At 57.3% G+C, this 22,736-nt stretch overlaps 4 protein-coding genes across 4 annotated transcripts; all 4 read left to right on the plus strand.

Annotated features, from left to right (window-relative positions):
• The first annotated feature begins 1,684 nt into the window (after positions 1-1,684).
• LOC138520202 (histone H2A type 2-C) lies at positions 1,685-2,132 on the plus strand. Its single transcript, XM_069632673.1, has one exon. It carries the CDS (start codon positions 1,697-1,699, stop codon positions 2,093-2,095), a length of 399 nt encoding a protein of 132 aa, XP_069488774.1. The 5' UTR covers positions 1,685-1,696; the 3' UTR covers positions 2,096-2,132.
• Positions 2,133-7,326: 5,194 nt separating this feature from the next.
• LOC138520203 (histone H2A type 2-C) lies at positions 7,327-7,774 on the plus strand. Its single transcript, XM_069632674.1, has one exon. The coding sequence runs from the start codon at positions 7,339-7,341 to the stop codon at positions 7,735-7,737; it is 399 nt and encodes a 132-aa protein (XP_069488775.1). The 5' UTR covers positions 7,327-7,338; the 3' UTR covers positions 7,738-7,774.
• Positions 7,775-12,992: 5,218 nt separating this feature from the next.
• On the plus strand, positions 12,993-13,440 carry LOC138520204 (histone H2A type 2-C). Its single transcript, XM_069632675.1, has one exon. It carries the CDS (start codon positions 13,005-13,007, stop codon positions 13,401-13,403), a length of 399 nt encoding a protein of 132 aa, XP_069488776.1. The 5' UTR covers positions 12,993-13,004; the 3' UTR covers positions 13,404-13,440.
• A 5,213-nt stretch (positions 13,441-18,653) lies between these two features.
• On the plus strand, positions 18,654-19,101 carry LOC138520206 (histone H2A type 2-C). Its single transcript, XM_069632676.1, has one exon. The coding sequence runs from the start codon at positions 18,666-18,668 to the stop codon at positions 19,062-19,064; it is 399 nt and encodes a 132-aa protein (XP_069488777.1). The 5' UTR covers positions 18,654-18,665; the 3' UTR covers positions 19,065-19,101.
• Positions 19,102-22,736: the final 3,635 nt, after the last annotated feature.

Below are 22,736 nucleotides of genomic sequence, written 5' to 3' on the forward strand. Positions count from 1 at the left end.
GCTCCAGATGAAAGAGCCCATCGGGCAATCGGGGTGGCCGTGCAACATGGGGTCCGACCTCCACCCTGACACTGTGGCACCAGCCGGGCGAGCGCTTCGAAGTGGATGCAAGGGGACTCCCTAACAAGCCTTGCGCGTGTGCGCGTACACACACACTCACACTCATACACTCACTCACTCACTCACTCACACACACACACACACACACACACACACACACACACACACACACACACACACACACACACCTCCCCACACACCCCCCCACACATCTCCCCACACACACGCGCGCAACCCCCCGCACCCGCAGTAGTACCCCTACGGAACACACAGTGCTGCCCCTGCTACACACGCACCCCTGACTCACATGCAACTCTGCAAACTGCACTTGAATGGGCATTATTTACACTGGTATAGCAGCGCACCCGGAACTACGCAGCCCCATCCCCAAGCCCCCCCCCCACCCCCCATTGGAACACGCCTTGCCCCTGTACAGTACCGTTTCTATTATACATAGGAAGCCTGAGCGGCGTGGCCTCAATGCAGCCCCTCTTCGCTGTGTTGTGTCTTTGTGCTGTGCTTGATCGTTACGTAGGTTGGGTGCGCAGCCAGACAGCCGCTACGAAGCCCCGCCAATGGCAGCTGAGCGCTTGACACAGGAGATGCAACACAGACTTTGTGTGTGTGTGTGTGCGCGCGCACGCCAGTGCGTCAACCATAACCATTGCGGCTTGCTTGGTCCTTTGTTAGTGGGGTGACGCTACCCCTCCTGATCCTCAACCAAGCATTTGCTTTGACAAGATCTTGGGGCTCTGGTGTGTGCGCTTTCATTTCGAAAGCAAGCGGCGCTAAACAAAGCATGCTGGCTCTTGAATGGAGTTGTTGGGTGGCTCTTAGAAGAGCCTTTGGGTTGTTTTTTTGAGCCGGGAGCTCGGGTCCCAGGGGGGCTCAGGCGGCCGCCCTCACTTGGCGCTGGTGTACTTGGTGACGGCCTTTGTGCCCTCGGACACAGCGTGCTTGGCCAGCTCACCCGGCAGCAGGAGGCGCACGGCGGTCTGGATCTCCCTGGAGGTGATGGTATGCCTCTTGTTGTAGAGTGTCAGGCGGGAGGCTTCCCCGGCGATGCGCTCAAAGATGTCATTGACAAAGGAGTTCATGATGCCCATGGCCTTGGAGGAGATGCCGGTGTCGGGGTGCACCTGCTTCATCACCTTGTAGATGTAGATAGCATAGCTCTCCTTCCTGCACCTCTTGCGCTTCTTCCCGTCCTTCTTGGGCGGCTTTGAGAGCGCTTTCTTGGAGCCCTTCTTGGGAGCTGGGGCGGACTTGGCTGGCTCAGGCATGGTCGGCAGCAACGATGTTCACTCTCTGGAAGAGCGGGAGAAACAAGTAAAGCCCTCCCCCAAACCGCTCTCTTTTATAGGGTGTGTGTGTTAATCGGCTGCTGCCGCTCCCTGCCTAACATTGGTCGGTATCGGTCGGCACGTACTGCCTGTGGGTGTGCCCCAGGCCCGCCCGCCCGCCCGCCTGAGCTCTGATTGGCTGACCGCAATCCTTCCCTCGACCAATGGGTGTTCACCCAGAGGCTAGGTGTCCTCCAATCGGAGCGTTCTGCCTAGTCTTTATATGCCCCGTCTCCCCGGGCCCAGGCATTATTTTCTCTTCGAACTGACAGAGAGTTCCCACTCGCATCAGCATGTCTGGACGTGGAAAGCAAGGAGGCAAGGCCCGCGCCAAGGCCAAGACTCGCTCCTCCCGGGCTGGCCTGCAGTTCCCAGTCGGCCGTGTGCACCGGCTGCTGCGGAAGGGGAACTACGCTGAACGGGTTGGGGCTGGCGCCCCCGTCTATCTGGCCGCCGTGCTCGAGTATCTGACTGCCGAAATCCTTGAGCTGGCCGGCAACGCCGCCCGAGACAACAAGAAGACACGTATCATCCCCAGACACCTGCAGCTCGCCATCCGCAATGACGAGGAGCTCAACAAGCTCCTGGGCAAGGTCACCATCGCCCAGGGAGGAGTGCTGCCCAACATCCAGGCCGTGCTGCTGCCCAAGAAGACCGAGGGCCACAAGGCAGGGGGCAAAGCCAGCAAGTAACCGCCCATCCTCGTAAAAAAAAAAAAAACACAACAACCAAAACCCCAAGGGCTCTTTTCAGAGCCGCCCACAAACTCTGCCAAAGAGCTCAGTATCTTGACCAGTAGCGTAGTCTGCTCTTTCGAAGTTGCCATTTTTGCTCTTTCTTTTCTTTCCAATACCCCGGGCACATTCAGTCACTGGCCTGGCTTCCTTGCCCGAGGGCTCAGCAACACTAACGGCTGGTGGGTGTGTGGGGGGGGGAGGGGAGGGAGGGGGGGGGGGGGGGAGAAAGAGAAAAGAAAATAATAAACACGCGCGCTTTGTTGCTTCCCCGAAGCATGCCGCCTGCTGGCTTCCACGGTGTCCTTCCATGCAGCGTTGGCAAAAAAGAGCACAGTGGGGGGCAGACCTTTCCACGGGTGCTTGGGTGGCAGCTTCCACCTAAGTAGTAGAAGAGAGAGCCTCGTGGCTTTCCTGTGTGTGGATAGACGCATTCCCGGGGTCGAAACGTCCGAATTCGGATGGCGTCTGCCAAAGCGCAAAAGGGCAGAAAAAAAGCAAACTGCCTTGGCACCTTTCCAGTCGCATGGGCAAGCTCTTTCGTTAGCAGGTCCTCAGACCTGAAAGAAGCGCGGGCTGGCGACAAACGGCTGGCAAGCGCGGGCATTTTGAAATGCTGAGGCCCGGCCCACACAAGGCCCGGCCCAGTCTGTGACGCGCAATTGAGCTGGTGTGTTGGGAGCTCTCCCCCTGGTCCGCCGGGGGCCTATATAAGTAGCTGATTCTGCCGTGCCACCACAGTCTCAGCTCGTTTGTGAGGGAGAGAAGAGCCATCATGTCTGGACGTGGCAAAGGAGGGAAAGGACTCGGCAAGGGCGGCGCCAAGAGGCACAGGAAAGTGCTCCGAGATAACATTCAGGGAATTACCAAGCCCGCCATCCGCCGCCTGGCTCGCCGTGGCGGAGTCAAGCGCATCTACGAGGAGACCCGTGGGGTGCTGAAGGTCTTCCTGGAGAACGTGATCCGGGATGCCGTCACCTACACCGAGCACGCCAAGAGGAAGACGGTCACCGCAATGGATGTCGTCTATGCCCTGAAGCGCCAGGGTCGCACTCTTTACGGATTCGGGGGTTGAGGACACCCGCAGCAGCACCACCACCACCACCACCACAAACCCCAAAGGCTCTTTTAAGAGCCGCCCACACTATCATTAACAGAGCTGCATGCTTGCGTGTGTGTCAGGAGGAAATGCGCCCAGCAATGCCTGCTGCATTTTGGCCTCCCACTTGATAGCTGCTTGTTTGGCCCGTGAACGCACCCGTACGAGAGCATAGAAACACTTGTGTATCGGCGCGTTATAAATGCCACATCATATACCATATCATATATCATATCATATATAGGCCTATTTACGGATGGTCCGAGCGTTCCCGGGCCCACACACTCTGCTCGTTTTTGCCACTCCATTACATGGGTAGCAGAAGGAGGTGGCCTGTTGTGGTTTGGCCGACTGGAAGCCTGAGCGCAGGTAAAGTTCCCAAGAGGGGAACACTGCGAACACGGTTTGCTGCAAAAGTACCCATGCCCTTTCCTGGCCACGTGGAGGCTGGGCATGGGGACCCTGGCCCTGAATGTTGTCGGGTAAGCAGAGGCTGGCCGTACCTCTCACGGGGCATGTGGCGGTAGGTCAGCCTTGTGGAGACTTGCATTACCGGGTGCTGGCCACATCTGCTAGAGTTGGGAAATGTGGAGGATCCACAGTTGCCTCTGCTGGGTTTTACCTTCAGACCTTTCCGCCCTTCCACCACCACTACAGGCCCAATGTGCTTCGAAGGGCAGGCTTGAGCAATTCTGTTCAACCCAGGTCCTTGTGGGGAGGCCCAACCTCTGTGAATGTTTTCAGTGCTCTTTTATGTTGCTTTAACCCCGTCCCGTTGATGGTCGAGGGGCCTGAAGGGCTTTAAAATGTATTGTTTCGGCACCATTGCCCCCAGCAAAATGCCGGCCCCTTGTCTCCCTTCTGTTCAGCTGACTCTACACCACTGTGGGATGTAAGGTCACCCTGCTGCCCTCTCTTAACGGAAGAAGTTACTGCAGCCCAGCTGGCCAAGAGTGCAAGAGCCAGGGTTCTGCAGATAGCTGCCAGAAGAGATACATTGTACACCGTGTTCCAAGAAGGAATGGCAAGCGAGGGGAGGAGGCTGACTGGGGACTCCACTCATTACCCTAAGTGAGAAGCGCTGAGGCTGCTGGGAGGGAGGCACGAACATCAACCAAGGTTCCGGGAAAGGTCTGAACGCGATATCAAGACCGCCCGGCCCTCTCGCCCAAAAGGGCTCTCATTTCACCTTCCATGTTACTTTGGTCCTCAGGCTAAGACCTATTGCAAACCTCGCTCTAACTTGCCCAGGAGCTGTGCCCGTTGGGGCCTGCTGGGCCTTTGCCCGTCGGGCAAAGCCCGTCGGGCAAAGAACGGCGTTTGTCAGGCGTTCGTCAGAGGCGGTCGTCGGGGCAGGGGCCAAAGAACCCTGCTCCTTTCACCCAGAGGCCTACCCCGCTGTCTCTTGGAAAACCCTAACTTTCCCTATCTTCTAAGAGGGGTTTCCTTGTCTCACTACGGAGACTGTCGGGATGTCCAGGAAAAGAAAAAGTCTGCCGTCCTGTGTCAGACACCCATTTCCTTCCCCGACACCTATAACTAAACTAAAGGGCTTGTGAGTCTTCTCGGTGCAGAAGGGCGCCTCTCTTCTTCTGGAGAGAGGGCTCCCATTCCAATGAAGAAACAGGCTGTTCCTCGAGGGAATGGCTCCCTCCCTCAGGCCGCCATCCTTTTCCAAGGGGAACGAAAACAAAGTTCCAAGAAAAGAAGAGTCTTAAAGCGGACTACAAGTTCTTGGTTCAACTCAAAGTTAAAAAGAAACACCAGCATTCCTTAACGACCATGGTTGCTGTCTTCACACTTGGATGCCTGGAGAGGGTTTCCCCTCTTCAGGGGTGGTTCTACTTCTACCCTAGGGGGTTATGCCTCTCTTCCCCAGGATCTTGTTCAGGCTTCCTTCTGTGTGCTGTCCATCGCGTAACACCAGATAGGATGCCTTTTCAGCCCCGGCTAGGTGGTGGCGGGGGGCAGGGCGGGGGGGGGGGGGCAGAGGGGGGGTAGGGGTAATCACATGCCCTTTGTCCCCTGGTTCAGGCTTCTCACAACGCCAGAGGAAATGGCTCCATTTCGCGACACCAGAGGGAAAAGCTCCCTTCCCCTGGTCTCTCTCAGGCTTCTCACGGTACCAGAGGAAATGACTCACTTCGCCCTGGCTCTTTCTCGGGCTACCCTGCTGATCGTGCGGCAGACCGGATTCACTAGCCTGCCCGGCACTGCTATGGCCAATATGCACTTGCTGTAACTCTTTTTCACCCCACTTGCCAGAGCCCAGCACAGCCCCATGTCGGCGCATGGTGTGGTTCGGAAAGCCGCCCACCAGCCCCAGCCCCAGCCCCAGCCCCCCCCTCCCTCACACACACAGACAGGCCCACATGATTTTATTTCTTGTTGATTCAATTCATCGAGGGCCTGCTGCCATCGGTTTGCTCTCCTTCCAGCTCCAGATGAAAGAGCCCATCGGGCAATCGGGGTGGCCGTGCAACATGGGGTCCGACCTCCACCCTGACACTGTGGCACCAGCCGGGCGAGCGCTTCGAAGTGGATGCAAGGGGACTCCCTAACAAGCCTTGCGCGTGTGCGCGTACACACACACTCACACTCATACACTCACTCACTCACTCACACACACACACACACACACACACACACACCCCCTCCCCACACACCCCCCCACACATCTCCCCACACACACGCGCGCAACCCCCCGCACCCGCAGTAGTACCCCTACGGAACACACAGTGCTGCCCCTGCTACACACGCACCCCTGACTCACATGCAACTCTGCAAACTGCACTTGAATGGGCATTATTTACACTGGTATAGCAGCGCACCCGGAACTACGCAGCCCCATCCCCAAGCCCCCCCCCCACCCCTCATTGGAACACGCCTTGCCCCTGTACAGTACCGTTTCTATTATACATAGGAAGCCTGAGCGGCGTGGCCTCAATGCAGCCCCTCTTCGCTGTGTTGTGTCTTTGTGCTGTGCTTGATCGTTACGTAGGTTGGGTGCGCAGCCAGACAGCCGCTACGAAGCCCCGCCAATGGCAGCTGAGCGCTTGACACAGGAGATGCAACACAGACTTTGTGTGTGTGTGTGTGCGCGCGCACGCCAGTGCGTCAACCATAACCATTGCGGCTTGCTTGGTCCTTTGTTAGTGGGGTGACGCTACCCCTCCTGATCCTCAACCAAGCATTTGCTTTGACAAGATCTTGGGGCTCTGGTGTGTGCGCTTTCATTTCGAAAGCAAGCGGCGCTAAACAAAGCATGCTGGCTCTTGAATGGAGTTGTTGGGTGGCTCTTAGAAGAGCCTTTGGGTTGTTTTTTTGAGCCGGGAGCTCGGGTCCCAGGGGGGCTCAGGCGGCCGCCCTCACTTGGCGCTGGTGTACTTGGTGACGGCCTTTGTGCCCTCGGACACAGCGTGCTTGGCCAGCTCACCCGGCAGCAGGAGGCGCACGGCGGTCTGGATCTCCCTGGAGGTGATGGTATGCCTCTTGTTGTAGAGTGTCAGGCGGGAGGCTTCCCCGGCGATGCGCTCAAAGATGTCATTGACAAAGGAGTTCATGATGCCCATGGCCTTGGAGGAGATGCCGGTGTCGGGGTGCACCTGCTTCATCACCTTGTAGATGTAGATAGCATAGCTCTCCTTCCTGCACCTCTTGCGCTTCTTCCCGTCCTTCTTGGGCGGCTTTGAGAGCGCTTTCTTGGAGCCCTTCTTGGGAGCTGGGGCGGACTTGGCTGGCTCAGGCATGGTCGGCAGCAACGATGTTCACTCTCTGGAAGAGCGGGAGAAACAAGTAAAGCCCTCCCCCAAACCGCTCTCTTTTATAGGGTGTGTGTGTTAATCGGCTGCTGCCGCTCCCTGCCTAACATTGGTCGGTATCGGTCGGCACGTACTGCCTGTGGGTGTGCCCCAGGCCCGCCCGCCCGCCCGCCTGAGCTCTGATTGGCTGACCGCAATCCTTCCCTCGACCAATGGGTGTTCACCCAGAGGCTAGGTGTCCTCCAATCGGAGCGTTCTGCCTAGTCTTTATATGCCCCGTCTCCCCGGGCCCAGGCATTATTTTCTCTTCGAACTGACAGAGAGTTCCCACTCGCATCAGCATGTCTGGACGTGGAAAGCAAGGAGGCAAGGCCCGCGCCAAGGCCAAGACTCGCTCCTCCCGGGCTGGCCTGCAGTTCCCAGTCGGCCGTGTGCACCGGCTGCTGCGGAAGGGGAACTACGCTGAACGGGTTGGGGCTGGCGCCCCCGTCTATCTGGCCGCCGTGCTCGAGTATCTGACTGCCGAAATCCTTGAGCTGGCCGGCAACGCCGCCCGAGACAACAAGAAGACACGTATCATCCCCAGACACCTGCAGCTCGCCATCCGCAATGACGAGGAGCTCAACAAGCTCCTGGGCAAGGTCACCATCGCCCAGGGAGGAGTGCTGCCCAACATCCAGGCCGTGCTGCTGCCCAAGAAGACCGAGGGCCACAAGGCAGGGGGCAAAGCCAGCAAGTAACCGCCCATCCTCGTAAAAAAAAAAAAAACACAACAACCAAAACCCCAAGGGCTCTTTTCAGAGCCGCCCACAAACTCTGCCAAAGAGCTCAGTATCTTGACCAGTAGCGTAGTCTGCTCTTTCGAAGTTGCCATTTTTGCTCTTTCTTTTCTTTCCAATACCCCGGGCACATTCAGTCACTGGCCTGGCTTCCTTGCCCGAGGGCTCAGCAACACTAACGGCTGGTGGGTGTGTGGGGGGGGAGGGGAGGGAGGGGGGGGGGGGGGGAGAAAGAGAAAAGAAAATAATAAACACGCGCGCTTTGTTGCTTCCCCGAAGCATGCCGCCTGCTGGCTTCCACGGTGTCCTTCCATGCAGCGTTGGCAAAAAAGAGCACAGTGGGGGGCAGACCTTTCCACGGGTGCTTGGGTGGCAGCTTCCACCTAAGTAGTAGAAGAGAGAGCCTCGTGGCTTTCCTGTGTGTGGATAGACGCATTCCCGGGGTCGAAACGTCCGAATTCGGATGGCGTCTGCCAAAGCGCAAAAGGGCAGAAAAAAAGCAAACTGCCTTGGCACCTTTCCAGTCGCATGGGCAAGCTCTTTCGTTAGCAGGTCCTCAGACCTGAAAGAAGCGCGGGCTGGCGACAAACGGCTGGCAAGCGCGGGCATTTTGAAATGCTGAGGCCCGGCCCACACAAGGCCCGGCCCAGTCTGTGACGCGCAATTGAGCTGGTGTGTTGGGAGCTCTCCCCCTGGTCCGCCGGGGGCCTATATAAGTAGCTGATTCTGCCGTGCCACCACAGTCTCAGCTCGTTTGTGAGGGAGAGAAGAGCCATCATGTCTGGACGTGGCAAAGGAGGGAAAGGACTCGGCAAGGGCGGCGCCAAGAGGCACAGGAAAGTGCTCCGAGATAACATTCAGGGAATTACCAAGCCCGCCATCCGCCGCCTGGCTCGCCGTGGCGGAGTCAAGCGCATCTCCGGCCTCATCTACGAGGAGACCCGTGGGGTGCTGAAGGTCTTCCTGGAGAACGTGATCCGGGATGCCGTCACCTACACCGAGCACGCCAAGAGGAAGACGGTCACCGCAATGGATGTCGTCTATGCCCTGAAGCGCCAGGGTCGCACTCTTTACGGATTCGGGGGTTGAGGACACCCGCAGCAGCACCACCACCACCACCACCACAAACCCCAAAGGCTCTTTTAAGAGCCGCCCACACTATCATTAACAGAGCTGCATGCTTGCGTGTGTGTCAGGAGGAAATGCGCCCAGCAATGCCTGCTGCATTTTGGCCTCCCACTTGATAGCTGCTTGTTTGGCCCGTGAACGCACCCGTACGAGAGCATAGAAACACTTGTGTATCGGCGCGTTATAAATGCCACATCATATACCATATCATATATCATATCATATATAGGCCTATTTACGGATGGTCCGAGCGTTCCCGGGCCCACACACTCTGCTCGTTTTTGCCACTCCATTACATGGGTAGCAGAAGGAGGTGGCCTGTTGTGGTTTGGCCGACTGGAAGCCTGAGCGCAGGTAAAGTTCCCAAGAGGGGAACACTGCGAACACGGTTTGCTGCAAAAGTACCCATGCCCTTTCCTGGCCACGTGGAGGCTGGGCATGGGGACCCTGGCCCTGAATGTTGTCGGGTAAGCAGAGGCTGGCCGTACCTCTCACGGGGCATGTGGCGGTAGGTCAGCCTTGTGGAGACTTGCATTACCGGGTGCTGGCCACATCTGCTAGAGTTGGGAAATGTGGAGGATCCACAGTTGCCTCTGCTGGGTTTTACCTTCAGACCTTTCCGCCCTTCCACCACCACTACAGGCCCAATGTGCTTCGAAGGGCAGGCTTGAGCAATTCTGTTCAACCCAGGTCCTTGTGGGGAGGCCCAACCTCTGTGAATGTTTTCAGTGCTCTTTTATGTTGCTTTAACCCCGTCCCGTTGATGGTCGAGGGGCCTGAAGGGCTTTAAAATGTATTGTTTCGGCACCATTGCCCCCAGCAAAATGCCGGCCCCTTGTCTCCCTTCTGTTCAGCTGACTCTACACCACTGTGGGATGTAAGGTCACCCTGCTGCCCTCTCTTAACGGAAGAAGTTACTGCAGCCCAGCTGGCCAAGAGTGCAAGAGCCAGGGTTCTGCAGATAGCTGCCAGAAGAGATACATTGTACACCGTGTTCCAAGAAGGAATGGCAAGCGAGGGGAGGAGGCTGACTGGGGACTCCACTCATTACCCTAAGTGAGAAGCGCTGAGGCTGCTGGGAGGGAGGCACGAACATCAACCAAGGTTCCGGGAAAGGTCTGAACGCGATATCAAGACCGCCCGGCCCTCTCGCCCAAAAGGGCTCTCATTTCACCTTCCATGTTACTTTGGTCCTCAGGCTAAGACCTATTGCAAACCTCGCTCTAACTTGCCCAGGAGCTGTGCCCGTTGGGGCCTGCTGGGCCTTTGCCCGTCGGGCAAAGCCCGTCGGGCAAAGAACGGCGTTTGTCAGGCGTTCGTCAGAGGCGGTCGTCGGGGCAGGGGCCAAAGAACCCTGCTCCTTTCACCCAGAGGCCTACCCCGCTGTCTCTTGGAAAACCCTAACTTTCCCTATCTTCTAAGAGGGGTTTCCTTGTCTCACTACGGAGACTGTCGGGATGTCCAGGAAAAGAAAAAGTCTGCCGTCCTGTGTCAGACACCCATTTCCTTCCCCGACACCTATAACTAAACTAAAGGGCTTGTGAGTCTTCTCGGTGCAGAAGGGCGCCTCTCTTCTTCTGGAGAGAGGGCTCCCATTCCAATGAAGAAACAGGCTGTTCCTCGAGGGAATGGCTCCCTCCCTCAGGCCGCCATCCTTTTCCAAGGGGAACGAAAACAAAGTTCCAAGAAAAGAAGAGTCTTAAAGCGGACTACAAGTTCTTGGTTCAACTCAAAGTTAAAAAGAAACACCAGCATTCCTTAACGACCATGGTTGCTGTCTTCACACTTGGATGCCTGGAGAGGGTTTCCCCTCTTCAGGGGTGGTTCTACTTCTACCCTAGGGGGTTATGCCTCTCTTCCCCAGGATCTTGTTCAGGCTTCCTTCTGTGTGCTGTCCATCGCGTAACACCAGATAGGATGCCTTTTCAGCCCCGGCTAGGTGGTGGCGGGGGGCAGGGCGGGGGGGGGGCAGAGGGGGGGTAGGGGTAATCACATGCCCTTTGTCCCCTGGTTCAGGCTTCTCACAACGCCAGAGGAAATGGCTCCATTTCGCGACACCAGAGGGAAAAGCTCCCTTCCCCTGGTCTCTCTCAGGCTTCTCACGGTACCAGAGGAAATGACTCACTTCGCCCTGGCTCTTTCTCGGGCTACCCTGCTGATCGTGCGGCAGACCGGATTCACTAGCCTGCCCGGCACTGCTATGGCCAATATGCACTTGCTGTAACTCTTTTTCACCCCACTTGCCAGAGCCCAGCACAGCCCCATGTCGGCGCATGGTGTGGTTCGGAAAGCCGCCCACCAGCCCCAGCCCCAGCCCCAGCCCCCCCCTCCCTCACACACACAGACAGGCCCACATGATTTTATTTCTTGTTGATTCAATTCATCGAGGGCCTGCTGCCATCGGTTTGCTCTCCTTCCAGCTCCAGATGAAAGAGCCCATCGGGCAATCGGGGTGGCCGTGCAACATGGGGTCCGACCTCCACCCTGACACTGTGGCACCAGCCGGGCGAGCGCTTCGAAGTGGATGCAAGGGGACTCCCTAACAAGCCTTGCGCGTGTGCGCGTACACACACACTCACACTCATACACTCACTCACTCACTCACTCACACACACACACACACACACACACACACACACACACACACACACCCTCCCCACACACCCCCCCACACATCTCCCCACACACACGCGCGCAACCCCCCGCACCCGCAGTAGTACCCCTACGGAACACACAGTGCTGCCCCTGCTACACACGCACCCCTGACTCACATGCAACTCTGCAAACTGCACTTGAATGGGCATTATTTACACTGGTATAGCAGCGCACCCGGAACTACGCAGCCCCATCCCCAAGCCCCCCCCCCACCCCCCATTGGAACACGCCTTGCCCCTGTACAGTACCGTTTCTATTATACATAGGAAGCCTGAGCGGCGTGGCCTCAATGCAGCCCCTCTTCGCTGTGTTGTGTCTTTGTGCTGTGCTTGATCGTTACGTAGGTTGGGTGCGCAGCCAGACAGCCGCTACGAAGCCCCGCCAATGGCAGCTGAGCGCTTGACACAGGAGATGCAACACAGACTTTGTGTGTGTGTGTGTGCGCGCGCACGCCAGTGCGTCAACCATAACCATTGCGGCTTGCTTGGTCCTTTGTTAGTGGGGTGACGCTACCCCTCCTGATCCTCAACCAAGCATTTGCTTTGACAAGATCTTGGGGCTCTGGTGTGTGCGCTTTCATTTCGAAAGCAAGCGGCGCTAAACAAAGCATGCTGGCTCTTGAATGGAGTTGTTGGGTGGCTCTTAGAAGAGCCTTTGGGTTGTTTTTTTGAGCCGGGAGCTCGGGTCCCAGGGGGGCTCAGGCGGCCGCCCTCACTTGGCGCTGGTGTACTTGGTGACGGCCTTTGTGCCCTCAGACACAGCGTGCTTGGCCAGCTCACCCGGCAGCAGGAGGCGCACGGCGGTCTGGATCTCCCTGGAGGTGATGGTATGCCTCTTGTTGTAGAGTGTCAGGCGGGAGGCTTCCCCGGCGATGCGCTCAAAGATGTCATTGACAAAGGAGTTCATGATGCCCATGGCCTTGGAGGAGATGCCGGTGTCGGGGTGCACCTGCTTCATCACCTTGTAGATGTAGATAGCATAGCTCTCCTTCCTGCACCTCTTGCGCTTCTTCCCGTCCTTCTTGGGCGGCTTTGAGAGCGCTTTCTTGGAGCCCTTCTTGGGAGCTGGGGCGGACTTGGCTGGCTCAGGCATGGTCGGCAGCAACGATGTTCACTCTCTGGAAGAGCGGGAGAAACAAGTAAAGCCCTCCCCCAAACCGCTCTCTTTTATAGGGTGTGTGTGTTAATCGGCTGCTGCCGCTCCCTGCCTAACATTGGTCGGTATCGGTCGGCACGTACTGCCTGTGGGTGTGCCCCAGGCCCGCCCGCCCGCCCGCCTGAGCTCTGATTGGCTGACCGCAATCCTTCCCTCGACCAATGGGTGTTCACCCAGAGGCTAGGTGTCCTCCAATCGGAGCGTTCTGCCTAGTCTTTATATGCCCCGTCTCCCCGGGCCCAGGCATTATTTTCTCTTCGAACTGACAGAGAGTTCCCACTCGCATCAGCATGTCTGGACGTGGAAAGCAAGGAGGCAAGGCCCGCGCCAAGGCCAAGACTCGCTCCTCCCGGGCTGGCCTGCAGTTCCCAGTCGGCCGTGTGCACCGGCTGCTGCGGAAGGGGAACTACGCTGAACGGGTTGGGGCTGGCGCCCCCGTCTATCTGGCCGCCGTGCTCGAGTATCTGACTGCCGAAATCCTTGAGCTGGCCGGCAACGCCGCCCGAGACAACAAGAAGACACGTATCATCCCCAGACACCTGCAGCTCGCCATCCGCAATGACGAGGAGCTCAACAAGCTCCTGGGCAAGGTCACCATCGCCCAGGGAGGAGTGCTGCCCAACATCCAGGCCGTGCTGCTGCCCAAGAAGACCGAGGGCCACAAGGCAGGGGGCAAAGCCAGCAAGTAACCGCCCATCCTCGTAAAAAAAAAAAAAACACAACAACCAAAACCCCAAGGGCTCTTTTCAGAGCCGCCCACAAACTCTGCCAAAGAGCTCAGTATCTTGACCAGTAGCGTAGTCTGCTCTTTCGAAGTTGCCATTTTTGCTCTTTCTTTTCTTTCCAATACCCCGGGCACATTCAGTCACTGGCCTGGCTTCCTTGCCCGAGGGCTCAGCAACACTAACGGCTGGTGGGTGTGTGGGGGGGGGAGGGGAGGGAGGGGGGGGGGGGGGGGAGAAAGAGAAAAGAAAATAATAAACACGCGCGCTTTGTTGCTTCCCCGAAGCATGCCGCCTGCTGGCTTCCACGGTGTCCTTCCATGCAGCGTTGGCAAAAAAGAGCACAGTGGGGGGCAGACCTTTCCACGGGTGCTTGGGTGGCAGCTTCCACCTAAGTAGTAGAAGAGAGAGCCTCGTGGCTTTCCTGTGTGTGGATAGACGCATTCCCGGGGTCGAAACGTCCGAATTCGGATGGCGTCTGCCAAAGCGCAAAAGGGCAGAAAAAAAGCAAACTGCCTTGGCACCTTTCCAGTCGCATGGGCAAGCTCTTTCGTTAGCAGGTCCTCAGACCTGAAAGAAGCGCGGGCTGGCGACAAACGGCTGGCAAGCGCGGGCATTTTGAAATGCTGAGGCCCGGCCCACACAAGGCCCGGCCCAGTCTGTGACGCGCAATTGAGCTGGTGTGTTGGGAGCTCTCCCCCTGGTCCGCCGGGGGCCTATATAAGTAGCTGATTCTGCCGTGCCACCACAGTCTCAGCTCGTTTGTGAGGGAGAGAAGAGCCATCATGTCTGGACGTGGCAAAGGAGGGAAAGGACTCGGCAAGGGCGGCGCCAAGAGGCACAGGAAAGTGCTCCGAGATAACATTCAGGGAATTACCAAGCCCGCCATCCGCCGCCTGGCTCGCCGTGGCGGAGTCAAGCGCATCTACGAGGAGACCCGTGGGGTGCTGAAGGTCTTCCTGGAGAACGTGATCCGGGATGCCGTCACCTACACCGAGCACGCCAAGAGGAAGACGGTCACCGCAATGGATGTCGTCTATGCCCTGAAGCGCCAGGGTCGCACTCTTTACGGATTCGGGGGTTGAGGACACCCGCAGCAGCACCACCACCACCACCACCACAAACCCCAAAGGCTCTTTTAAGAGCCGCCCACACTATCATTAACAGAGCTGCATGCTTGCGTGTGTGTCAGGAGGAAATGCGCCCAGCAATGCCTGCTGCATTTTGGCCTCCCACTTGATAGCTGCTTGTTTGGCCCGTGAACGCACCCGTACGAGAGCATAGAAACACTTGTGTATCGGCGCGTTATAAATGCCACATCATATACCATATCATATATCATATCATATATAGGCCTATTTACGGATGGTCCGAGCGTTCCCGGGCCCACACACTCTGCTCGTTTTTGCCACTCCATTACATGGGTAGCAGAAGGAGGTGGCCTGTTGTGGTTTGGCCGACTGGAAGCCTGAGCGCAGGTAAAGTTCCCAAGAGGGGAACACTGCGAACACGGTTTGCTGCAAAAGTACCCATGCCCTTTCCTGGCCACGTGGAGGCTGGGCATGGGGACCCTGGCCCTGAATGTTGTCGGGTAAGCAGAGGCTGGCCGTACCTCTCACGGGGCATGTGGCGGTAGGTCAGCCTTGTGGAGACTTGCATTACCGGGTGCTGGCCACATCTGCTAGAGTTGGGAAATGTGGAGGATCCACAGTTGCCTCTGCTGGGTTTTACCTTCAGACCTTTCCGCCCTTCCACCACCACTACAGGCCCAATGTGCTTCGAAGGGCAGGCTTGAGCAATTCTGTTCAACCCAGGTCCTTGTGGGGAGGCCCAACCTCTGTGAATGTTTTCAGTGCTCTTTTATGTTGCTTTAACCCCGTCCCGTTGATGGTCGAGGGGCCTGAAGGGCTTTAAAATGTATTGTTTCGGCACCATTGCCCCCAGCAAAATGCCGGCCCCTTGTCTCCCTTCTGTTCAGCTGACTCTACACCACTGTGGGATGTAAGGTCACCCTGCTGCCCTCTCTTAACGGAAGAAGTTACTGCAGCCCAGCTGGCCAAGAGTGCAAGAGCCAGGGTTCTGCAGATAGCTGCCAGAAGAGATACATTGTACACCGTGTTCCAAGAAGGAATGGCAAGCGAGGGGAGGAGGCTGACTGGGGACTCCACTCATTACCCTAAGTGAGAAGCGCTGAGGCTGCTGGGAGGGAGGCACGAACATCAACCAAGGTTCCGGGAAAGGTCTGAACGCGATATCAAGACCGCCCGGCCCTCTCGCCCAAAAGGGCTCTCATTTCACCTTCCATGTTACTTTGGTCCTCAGGCTAAGACCTATTGCAAACCTCGCTCTAACTTGCCCAGGAGCTGTGCCCGTTGGGGCCTGCTGGGCCTTTGCCCGTCGGGCAAAGCCCGTCGGGCAAAGAACGGCGTTTGTCAGGCGTTCGTCAGAGGCGGTCGTCGGGGCAGGGGCCAAAGAACCCTGCTCCTTTCACCCAGAGGCCTACCCCGCTGTCTCTTGGAAAACCCTAACTTTCCCTATCTTCTAAGAGGGGTTTCCTTGTCTCACTACGGAGACTGTCGGGATGTCCAGGAAAAGAAAAAGTCTGCCGTCCTGTGTCAGACACCCATTTCCTTCCCCGACACCTATAACTAAACTAAAGGGCTTGTGAGTCTTCTCGGTGCAGAAGGGCGCCTCTCTTCTTCTGGAGAGAGGGCTCCCATTCCAATGAAGAAACAGGCTGTTCCTCGAGGGAATGGCTCCCTCCCTCAGGCCGCCATCCTTTTCCAAGGGGAACGAAAACAAAGTTCCAAGAAAAGAAGAGTCTTAAAGCGGACTACAAGTTCTTGGTTCAACTCAAAGTTAAAAAGAAACACCAGCATTCCTTAACGACCATGGTTGCTGTCTTCACACTTGGATGCCTGGAGAGGGTTTCCCCTCTTCAGGGGTGGTTCTACTTCTACCCTAGGGGGTTATGCCTCTCTTCCCCAGGATCTTGTTCAGGCTTCCTTCTGTGTGCTGTCCATCGCGTAACACCAGATAGGATGCCTTTTCAGCCCCGGCTAGGTGGTGGCGGGGGGCAGGGCGGGGGGGGGGGCAGAGGGGGGGTAGGGGTAATCACATGCCCTTTGTCCCCTGGTTCAGGCTTCTCACAACGCCAGAGGAAATGGCTCCATTTCGCGACACCAGAGGGAAAAGCTCCCTTCCCCTGGTCTCTCTCAGGCTTCTCACGGTACCAGAGGAAATGACTCACTTCGCCCTGGCTCTTTCTCGGGCTACCCTGCTGATCGTGCGGCAGACCGGATTCACTAGCCTGCCCGGCACTGCTATGGCCAATATGCACTTGCTGTAACTCTTTTTCACCCCACTTGCCAGAGCCCAGCACAGCCCCATGTCGGCGCATGGTGTGGTTCGGAAAGCCGCCCACCAGCCCCAGCCCCAGCCCCAGCCCCCCCCTCCCTCACACACACAGACAGGCCCACATGATTTTATTTCTTGTTGATTCAATTCATCGAGGGCCTGCTGCCATCGGTTTGCTCTCCTTCCAGCTCCAGATGAAAGAGCCCATCGGGCAATCGGGGTGGCCGTGCAACATGGGGTCCGACCTCCACCCTGACACTGTGGCACCAGCCGGGCGAGCGCTTCGAAGTGGATGCAAGGGGACTCCCTAACAAGCCTTGCGCGTGTGCGCGTACACACACACTCACACTCATACACTCACTCACTCACTCACTCACACACACACACACACACACACACACACACACACACACACACACACCCCCTCCCCACACACCCCCCCACACATCTCCCCACACACACGCGCGCAACCCCCCGCACCCGCAGTAGTACCCCTACGGAACACACAGTGCTGCCCCTGCTACACACGCACCCCTGACTCACATGCAACTCTGCAAACTGCACTTGAATGGGCATTATTTACACTGGTATAGCAGCGCACCCGGAACTACGCAGCCCCATCCCCAAGCCCCCCCCCCACCCCTCATTGGAACACGCCTTGCCCCTGTACAGTACCGTTTCTATTATACATAGGAAGCCTGAGCGGCGTGGCCTCAATGCAGCCCCTCTTCGCTGTGTTGTGTCTTTGTGCTGTGCTTGATCGTTACGTAGGTTGGGTGCGCAGCCAGACAGCCGCTACGAAGCCCCGCCAATGGCAGCTGAGCGCTTGACACAGGAGATGCAACACAGACTTTGTGTGTGTGTGTGTGCGCGCGCACGCCAGTGCGTCAACCATAACCATTGCGGCTTGCTTGGTCCTTTGTTAGTGGGGTGACGCTACCCCTCCTGATCCTCAACCAAGCATTTGCTTTGACAAGATCTTGGGGCTCTGGTGTGTGCGCTTTCATTTCGAAAGCAAGCGGCGCTAAACAAAGCATGCTGGCTCTTGAATGGAGTTGTTGGGTGGCTCTTAGAAGAGCCTTTGGGTTGTTTTTTTGAGCCGGGAGCTCGGGTCCCAGGGGGGCTCAGGCGGCCGCCCTCACTTGGCGCTGGTGTACTTGGTGACGGCCTTTGTGCCCTCGGACACAGCGTGCTTGGCCAGCTCACCCGGCAGCAGGAGGCGCACGGCGGTCTGGATCTCCCTGGAGGTGATGGTATGCCTCTTGTTGTAGAGTGTCAGGCGGGAGGCTTCCCCGGCGATGCGCTCAAAGATGTCATTGACAAAGGAGTTCATGATGCCCATGGCCTTGGAGGAGATGCCGGTGTCGGGGTGCACCTGCTTCATCACCTTGTAGATGTAGATAGCATAGCTCTCCTTCCTGCACCTCTTGCGCTTCTTCCCGTCCTTCTTGGGCGGCTTTGAGAGCGCTTTCTTGGAGCCCTTCTTGGGAGCTGGGGCGGACTTGGCTGGCTCAGGCATGGTCGGCAGCAACGATGTTCACTCTCTGGAAGAGCGGGAGAAACAAGTAAAGCCCTCCCCCAAACCGCTCTCTTTTATAGGGTGTGTGTGTTAATCGGCTGCTGCCGCTCCCTGCCTAACATTGGTCGGTATCGGTCGGCACGTACTGCCTGTGGGTGTGCCCCAGGCCCGCCCGCCCGCCCGCCTGAGCTCTGATTGGCTGACCGCAATCCTTCCCTCGACCAATGGGTGTTCACCCAGAGGCTAGGTGTCCTCCAATCGGAGCGTTCTGCCTAGTCTTTATATGCCCCGTCTCCCCGGGCCCAGGCATTATTTTCTCTTCGAACTGACAGAGAGTTCCCACTCGCATCAGCATGTCTGGACGTGGAAAGCAAGGAGGCAAGGCCCGCGCCAAGGCCAAGACTCGCTCCTCCCGGGCTGGCCTGCAGTTCCCAGTCGGCCGTGTGCACCGGCTGCTGCGGAAGGGGAACTACGCTGAACGGGTTGGGGCTGGCGCCCCCGTCTATCTGGCCGCCGTGCTCGAGTATCTGACTGCCGAAATCCTTGAGCTGGCCGGCAACGCCGCCCGAGACAACAAGAAGACACGTATCATCCCCAGACACCTGCAGCTCGCCATCCGCAATGACGAGGAGCTCAACAAGCTCCTGGGCAAGGTCACCATCGCCCAGGGAGGAGTGCTGCCCAACATCCAGGCCGTGCTGCTGCCCAAGAAGACCGAGGGCCACAAGGCAGGGGGCAAAGCCAGCAAGTAACCGCCCATCCTCGTAAAAAAAAAAAAAACACAACAACCAAAACCCCAAGGGCTCTTTTCAGAGCCGCCCACAAACTCTGCCAAAGAGCTCAGTATCTTGACCAGTAGCGTAGTCTGCTCTTTCGAAGTTGCCATTTTTGCTCTTTCTTTTCTTTCCAATACCCCGGGCACATTCAGTCACTGGCCTGGCTTCCTTGCCCGAGGGCTCAGCAACACTAACGGCTGGTGGGTGTGTGGGGGGGGGAGGGGAGGGAGGGGGGGGGGGGGGGAGAAAGAGAAAAGAAAATAATAAACACGCGCGCTTTGTTGCTTCCCCGAAGCATGCCGCCTGCTGGCTTCCACGGTGTCCTTCCATGCAGCGTTGGCAAAAAAGAGCACAGTGGGGGGCAGACCTTTCCACGGGTGCTTGGGTGGCAGCTTCCACCTAAGTAGTAGAAGAGAGAGCCTCGTGGCTTTCCTGTGTGTGGATAGACGCATTCCCGGGGTCGAAACGTCCGAATTCGGATGGCGTCTGCCAAAGCGCAAAAGGGCAGAAAAAAAGCAAACTGCCTTGGCACCTTTCCAGTCGCATGGGCAAGCTCTTTCGTTAGCAGGTCCTCAGACCTGAAAGAAGCGCGGGCTGGCGACAAACGGCTGGCAAGCGCGGGCATTTTGAAATGCTGAGGCCCGGCCCACACAAGGCCCGGCCCAGTCTGTGACGCGCAATTGAGCTGGTGTGTTGGGAGCTCTCCCCCTGGTCCGCCGGGGGCCTATATAAGTAGCTGATTCTGCCGTGCCACCACAGTCTCAGCTCGTTTGTGAGGGAGAGAAGAGCCATCATGTCTGGACGTGGCAAAGGAGGGAAAGGACTCGGCAAGGGCGGCGCCAAGAGGCACAGGAAAGTGCTCCGAGATAACATTCAGGGAATTACCAAGCCCGCCATCCGCCGCCTGGCTCGCCGTGGCGGAGTCAAGCGCATCTCCGGCCTCATCTACGAGGAGACCCGTGGGGTGCTGAAGGTCTTCCTGGAGAACGTGATCCGGGATGCCGTCACCTACACCGAGCACGCCAAGAGGAAGACGGTCACCGCAATGGATGTCGTCTATGCCCTGAAGCGCCAGGGTCGCACTCTTTACGGATTCGGGGATTGAGGACACCCGCAGCAGCACCACCACCACCACCACCACAAACCCCAAAGGCTCTTTTAAGAGCCGCCCACACTATCATTAACAGAGCTGCATGCTTGCGTGTGTGTCAGGAGGAAATGCGCCCAGCAATGCCTGCTGCATTTTGGCCTCCCACTTGATAGCTGCTTGTTTGGCCCGTGAACGCACCCGTACGAGAGCATAGAAACACTTGTGTATCGGCGCGTTATAAATGCCACATCATATACCATATCATATATCATATCATATATAGGCCTATTTACGGATGGTCCGAGCGTTCCCGGGCCCACACACTCTGCTCGTTTTTGCCACTCCATTACATGGGTAGCAGAAGGAGGTGGCCTGTTGTGGTTTGGCCGACTGGAAGCCTGAGCGCAGGTAAAGTTCCCAAGAGGGGAACACTGCGAACACGGTTTGCTGCAAAAGTACCCATGCCCTTTCCTGGCCACGTGGAGGCTGGGCATGGGGACCCTGGCCCTGAATGTTGTCGGGTAAGCAGAGGCTGGCCGTACCTCTCACGGGGCATGTGGCGGTAGGTCAGCCTTGTGGAGACTTGCATTACCGGGTGCTGGCCACATCTGCTAGAGTTGGGAAATGTGGAGGATCCACAGTTGCCTCTGCTGGGTTTTACCTTCAGACCTTTCCGCCCTTCCACCACCACTACAGGCCCAATGTGCTTCGAAGGGCAGGCTTGAGCAATTCTGTTCAACCCAGGTCCTTGTGGGGAGGCCCAACCTCTGTGAATGTTTTCAGTGCTCTTTTATGTTGCTTTAACCCCGTCCCGTTGATGGTCGAGGGGCCTGAAGGGCTTTAAAATGTATTGTTTCGGCACCATTGCCCCCAGCAAAATGCCGGCCCCTTGTCTCCCTTCTGTTCAGCTGACTCTACACCACTGTGGGATGTAAGGTCACCCTGCTGCCCTCTCTTAACGGAAGAAGTTACTGCAGCCCAGCTGGCCAAGAGTGCAAGAGCCAGGGTTCTGCAGATAGCTGCCAGAAGAGATACATTGTACACCGTGTTCCAAGAAGGAATGGCAAGCGAGGGGAGGAGGCTGACTGGGGACTCCACTCATTACCCTAAGTGAGAAGCGCTGAGGCTGCTGGGAGGGAGGCACGAACATCAACCAAGGTTCCGGGAAAGGTCTGAACGCGATATCAAGACCGCCCGGCCCTCTCGCCCAAAAGGGCTCTCATTTCACCTTCCATGTTACTTTGGTCCTCAGGCTAAGACCTATTGCAAACCTCGCTCTAACTTGCCCAGGAGCTGTGCCCGTTGGGGCCTGCTGGGCCTTTGCCCGTCGGGCAAAGCCCGTCGGGCAAAGAACGGCGTTTGTCAGGCGTTCGTCAGAGGCGGTCGTCGGGGCAGGGGCCAAAGAACCCTGCTCCTTTCACCCAGAGGCCTACCCCGCTGTCTCTTGGAAAACCCTAACTTTCCCTATCTTCTAAGAGGGGTTTCCTTGTCTCACTACGGAGACTGTCGGGATGTCCAGGAAAAGAAAAAGTCTGCCGTCCTGTGTCAGACACCCATTTCCTTCCCCGACACCTATAACTAAACTAAAGGGCTTGTGAGTCTTCTCGGTGCAGAAGGGCGCCTCTCTTCTTCTGGAGAGAGGGCTCCCATTCCAATGAAGAAACAGGCTGTTCCTCGAGGGAATGGCTCCCTCCCTCAGGCCGCCATCCTTTTCCAAGGGGAACGAAAACAAAGTTCCAAGAAAAGAAGAGTCTTAAAGCGGACTACAAGTTCTTGGTTCAACTCAAAGTTAAAAAGAAACACCAGCATTCCTTAACGACCATGGTTGCTGTCTTCACACTTGGATGCCTGGAGAGGGTTTCCCCTCTTCAGGGGTGGTTCTACTTCTACCCTAGGGGGTTATGCCTCTCTTCCCCAGGATCTTGTTCAGGCTTCCTTCTGTGTGCTGTCCATCGCGTAACACCAGATAGGATGCCTTTTCAGCCCCGGCTAGGTGGTGGCGGGGGGCAGGGCGGGGGGGGGGGGCAGAGGGGGGGTAGGGGTAATCACATGCCCTTTGTCCCCTGGTTCAGGCTTCTCACAACGCCAGAGGAAATGGCTCCATTTCGCGACACCAGAGGGAAAAGCTCCCTTCCCCTGGTCTCTCTCAGGCTTCTCACGGTACCAGAGGAAATGACTCACTTCGCCCTGGCTCTTTCTCGGGCTACCCTGCTGATCGTGCGGCAGACCGGATTCACTAGCCTGCCCGGCACTGCTATGGCCAATATGCACTTGCTGTAACTCTTTTTCACCCCACTTGCCAGAGCCCAGCACAGCCCCATGTCGGCGCATGGTGTGGTTCGGAAAGCCGCCCACCAGCCCCAGCCCCAGCCCCCCCCTCCCTCACACACACAGACAGGCCCACATGATTTTATTTCTTGTTGATTCAATTCATCGAGGGCCTGCTGCCATCGGTTTGCTCTCCTTCCAGCTCCAGATGAAAGAGCCCATCGGGCAATCGGGGTGGCCGTGCAACATGGGGTCCGACCTCCACCCTGACACTGTGGCACCAGCCGGGC

This window comes from Ambystoma mexicanum, chromosome 13, assembly GCF_040938575.1.
Source record: "Ambystoma mexicanum isolate Mex_15411 chromosome 13, UKY_AmexF1_1, whole genome shotgun sequence".
Taxonomy (NCBI): Eukaryota; Metazoa; Chordata; class Amphibia; order Caudata; family Ambystomatidae; genus Ambystoma; species Ambystoma mexicanum.

Bases quoted from the DNA above. Each gene is read 5' to 3' on its own strand.
- LOC138520202 (XM_069632673.1), top strand. From the start codon at position 1,697: ATGTCTGGACGTGGAAAGCAAGGAGGCAAGGCCCGCGCCAAGGCCAAG.
- LOC138520203 (XM_069632674.1), top strand. From the start codon at position 7,339: ATGTCTGGACGTGGAAAGCAAGGAGGCAAGGCCCGCGCCAAGGCCAAG.
- LOC138520204 (XM_069632675.1), top strand. From the start codon at position 13,005: ATGTCTGGACGTGGAAAGCAAGGAGGCAAGGCCCGCGCCAAGGCCAAG.
- LOC138520206 (XM_069632676.1), top strand. From the start codon at position 18,666: ATGTCTGGACGTGGAAAGCAAGGAGGCAAGGCCCGCGCCAAGGCCAAG.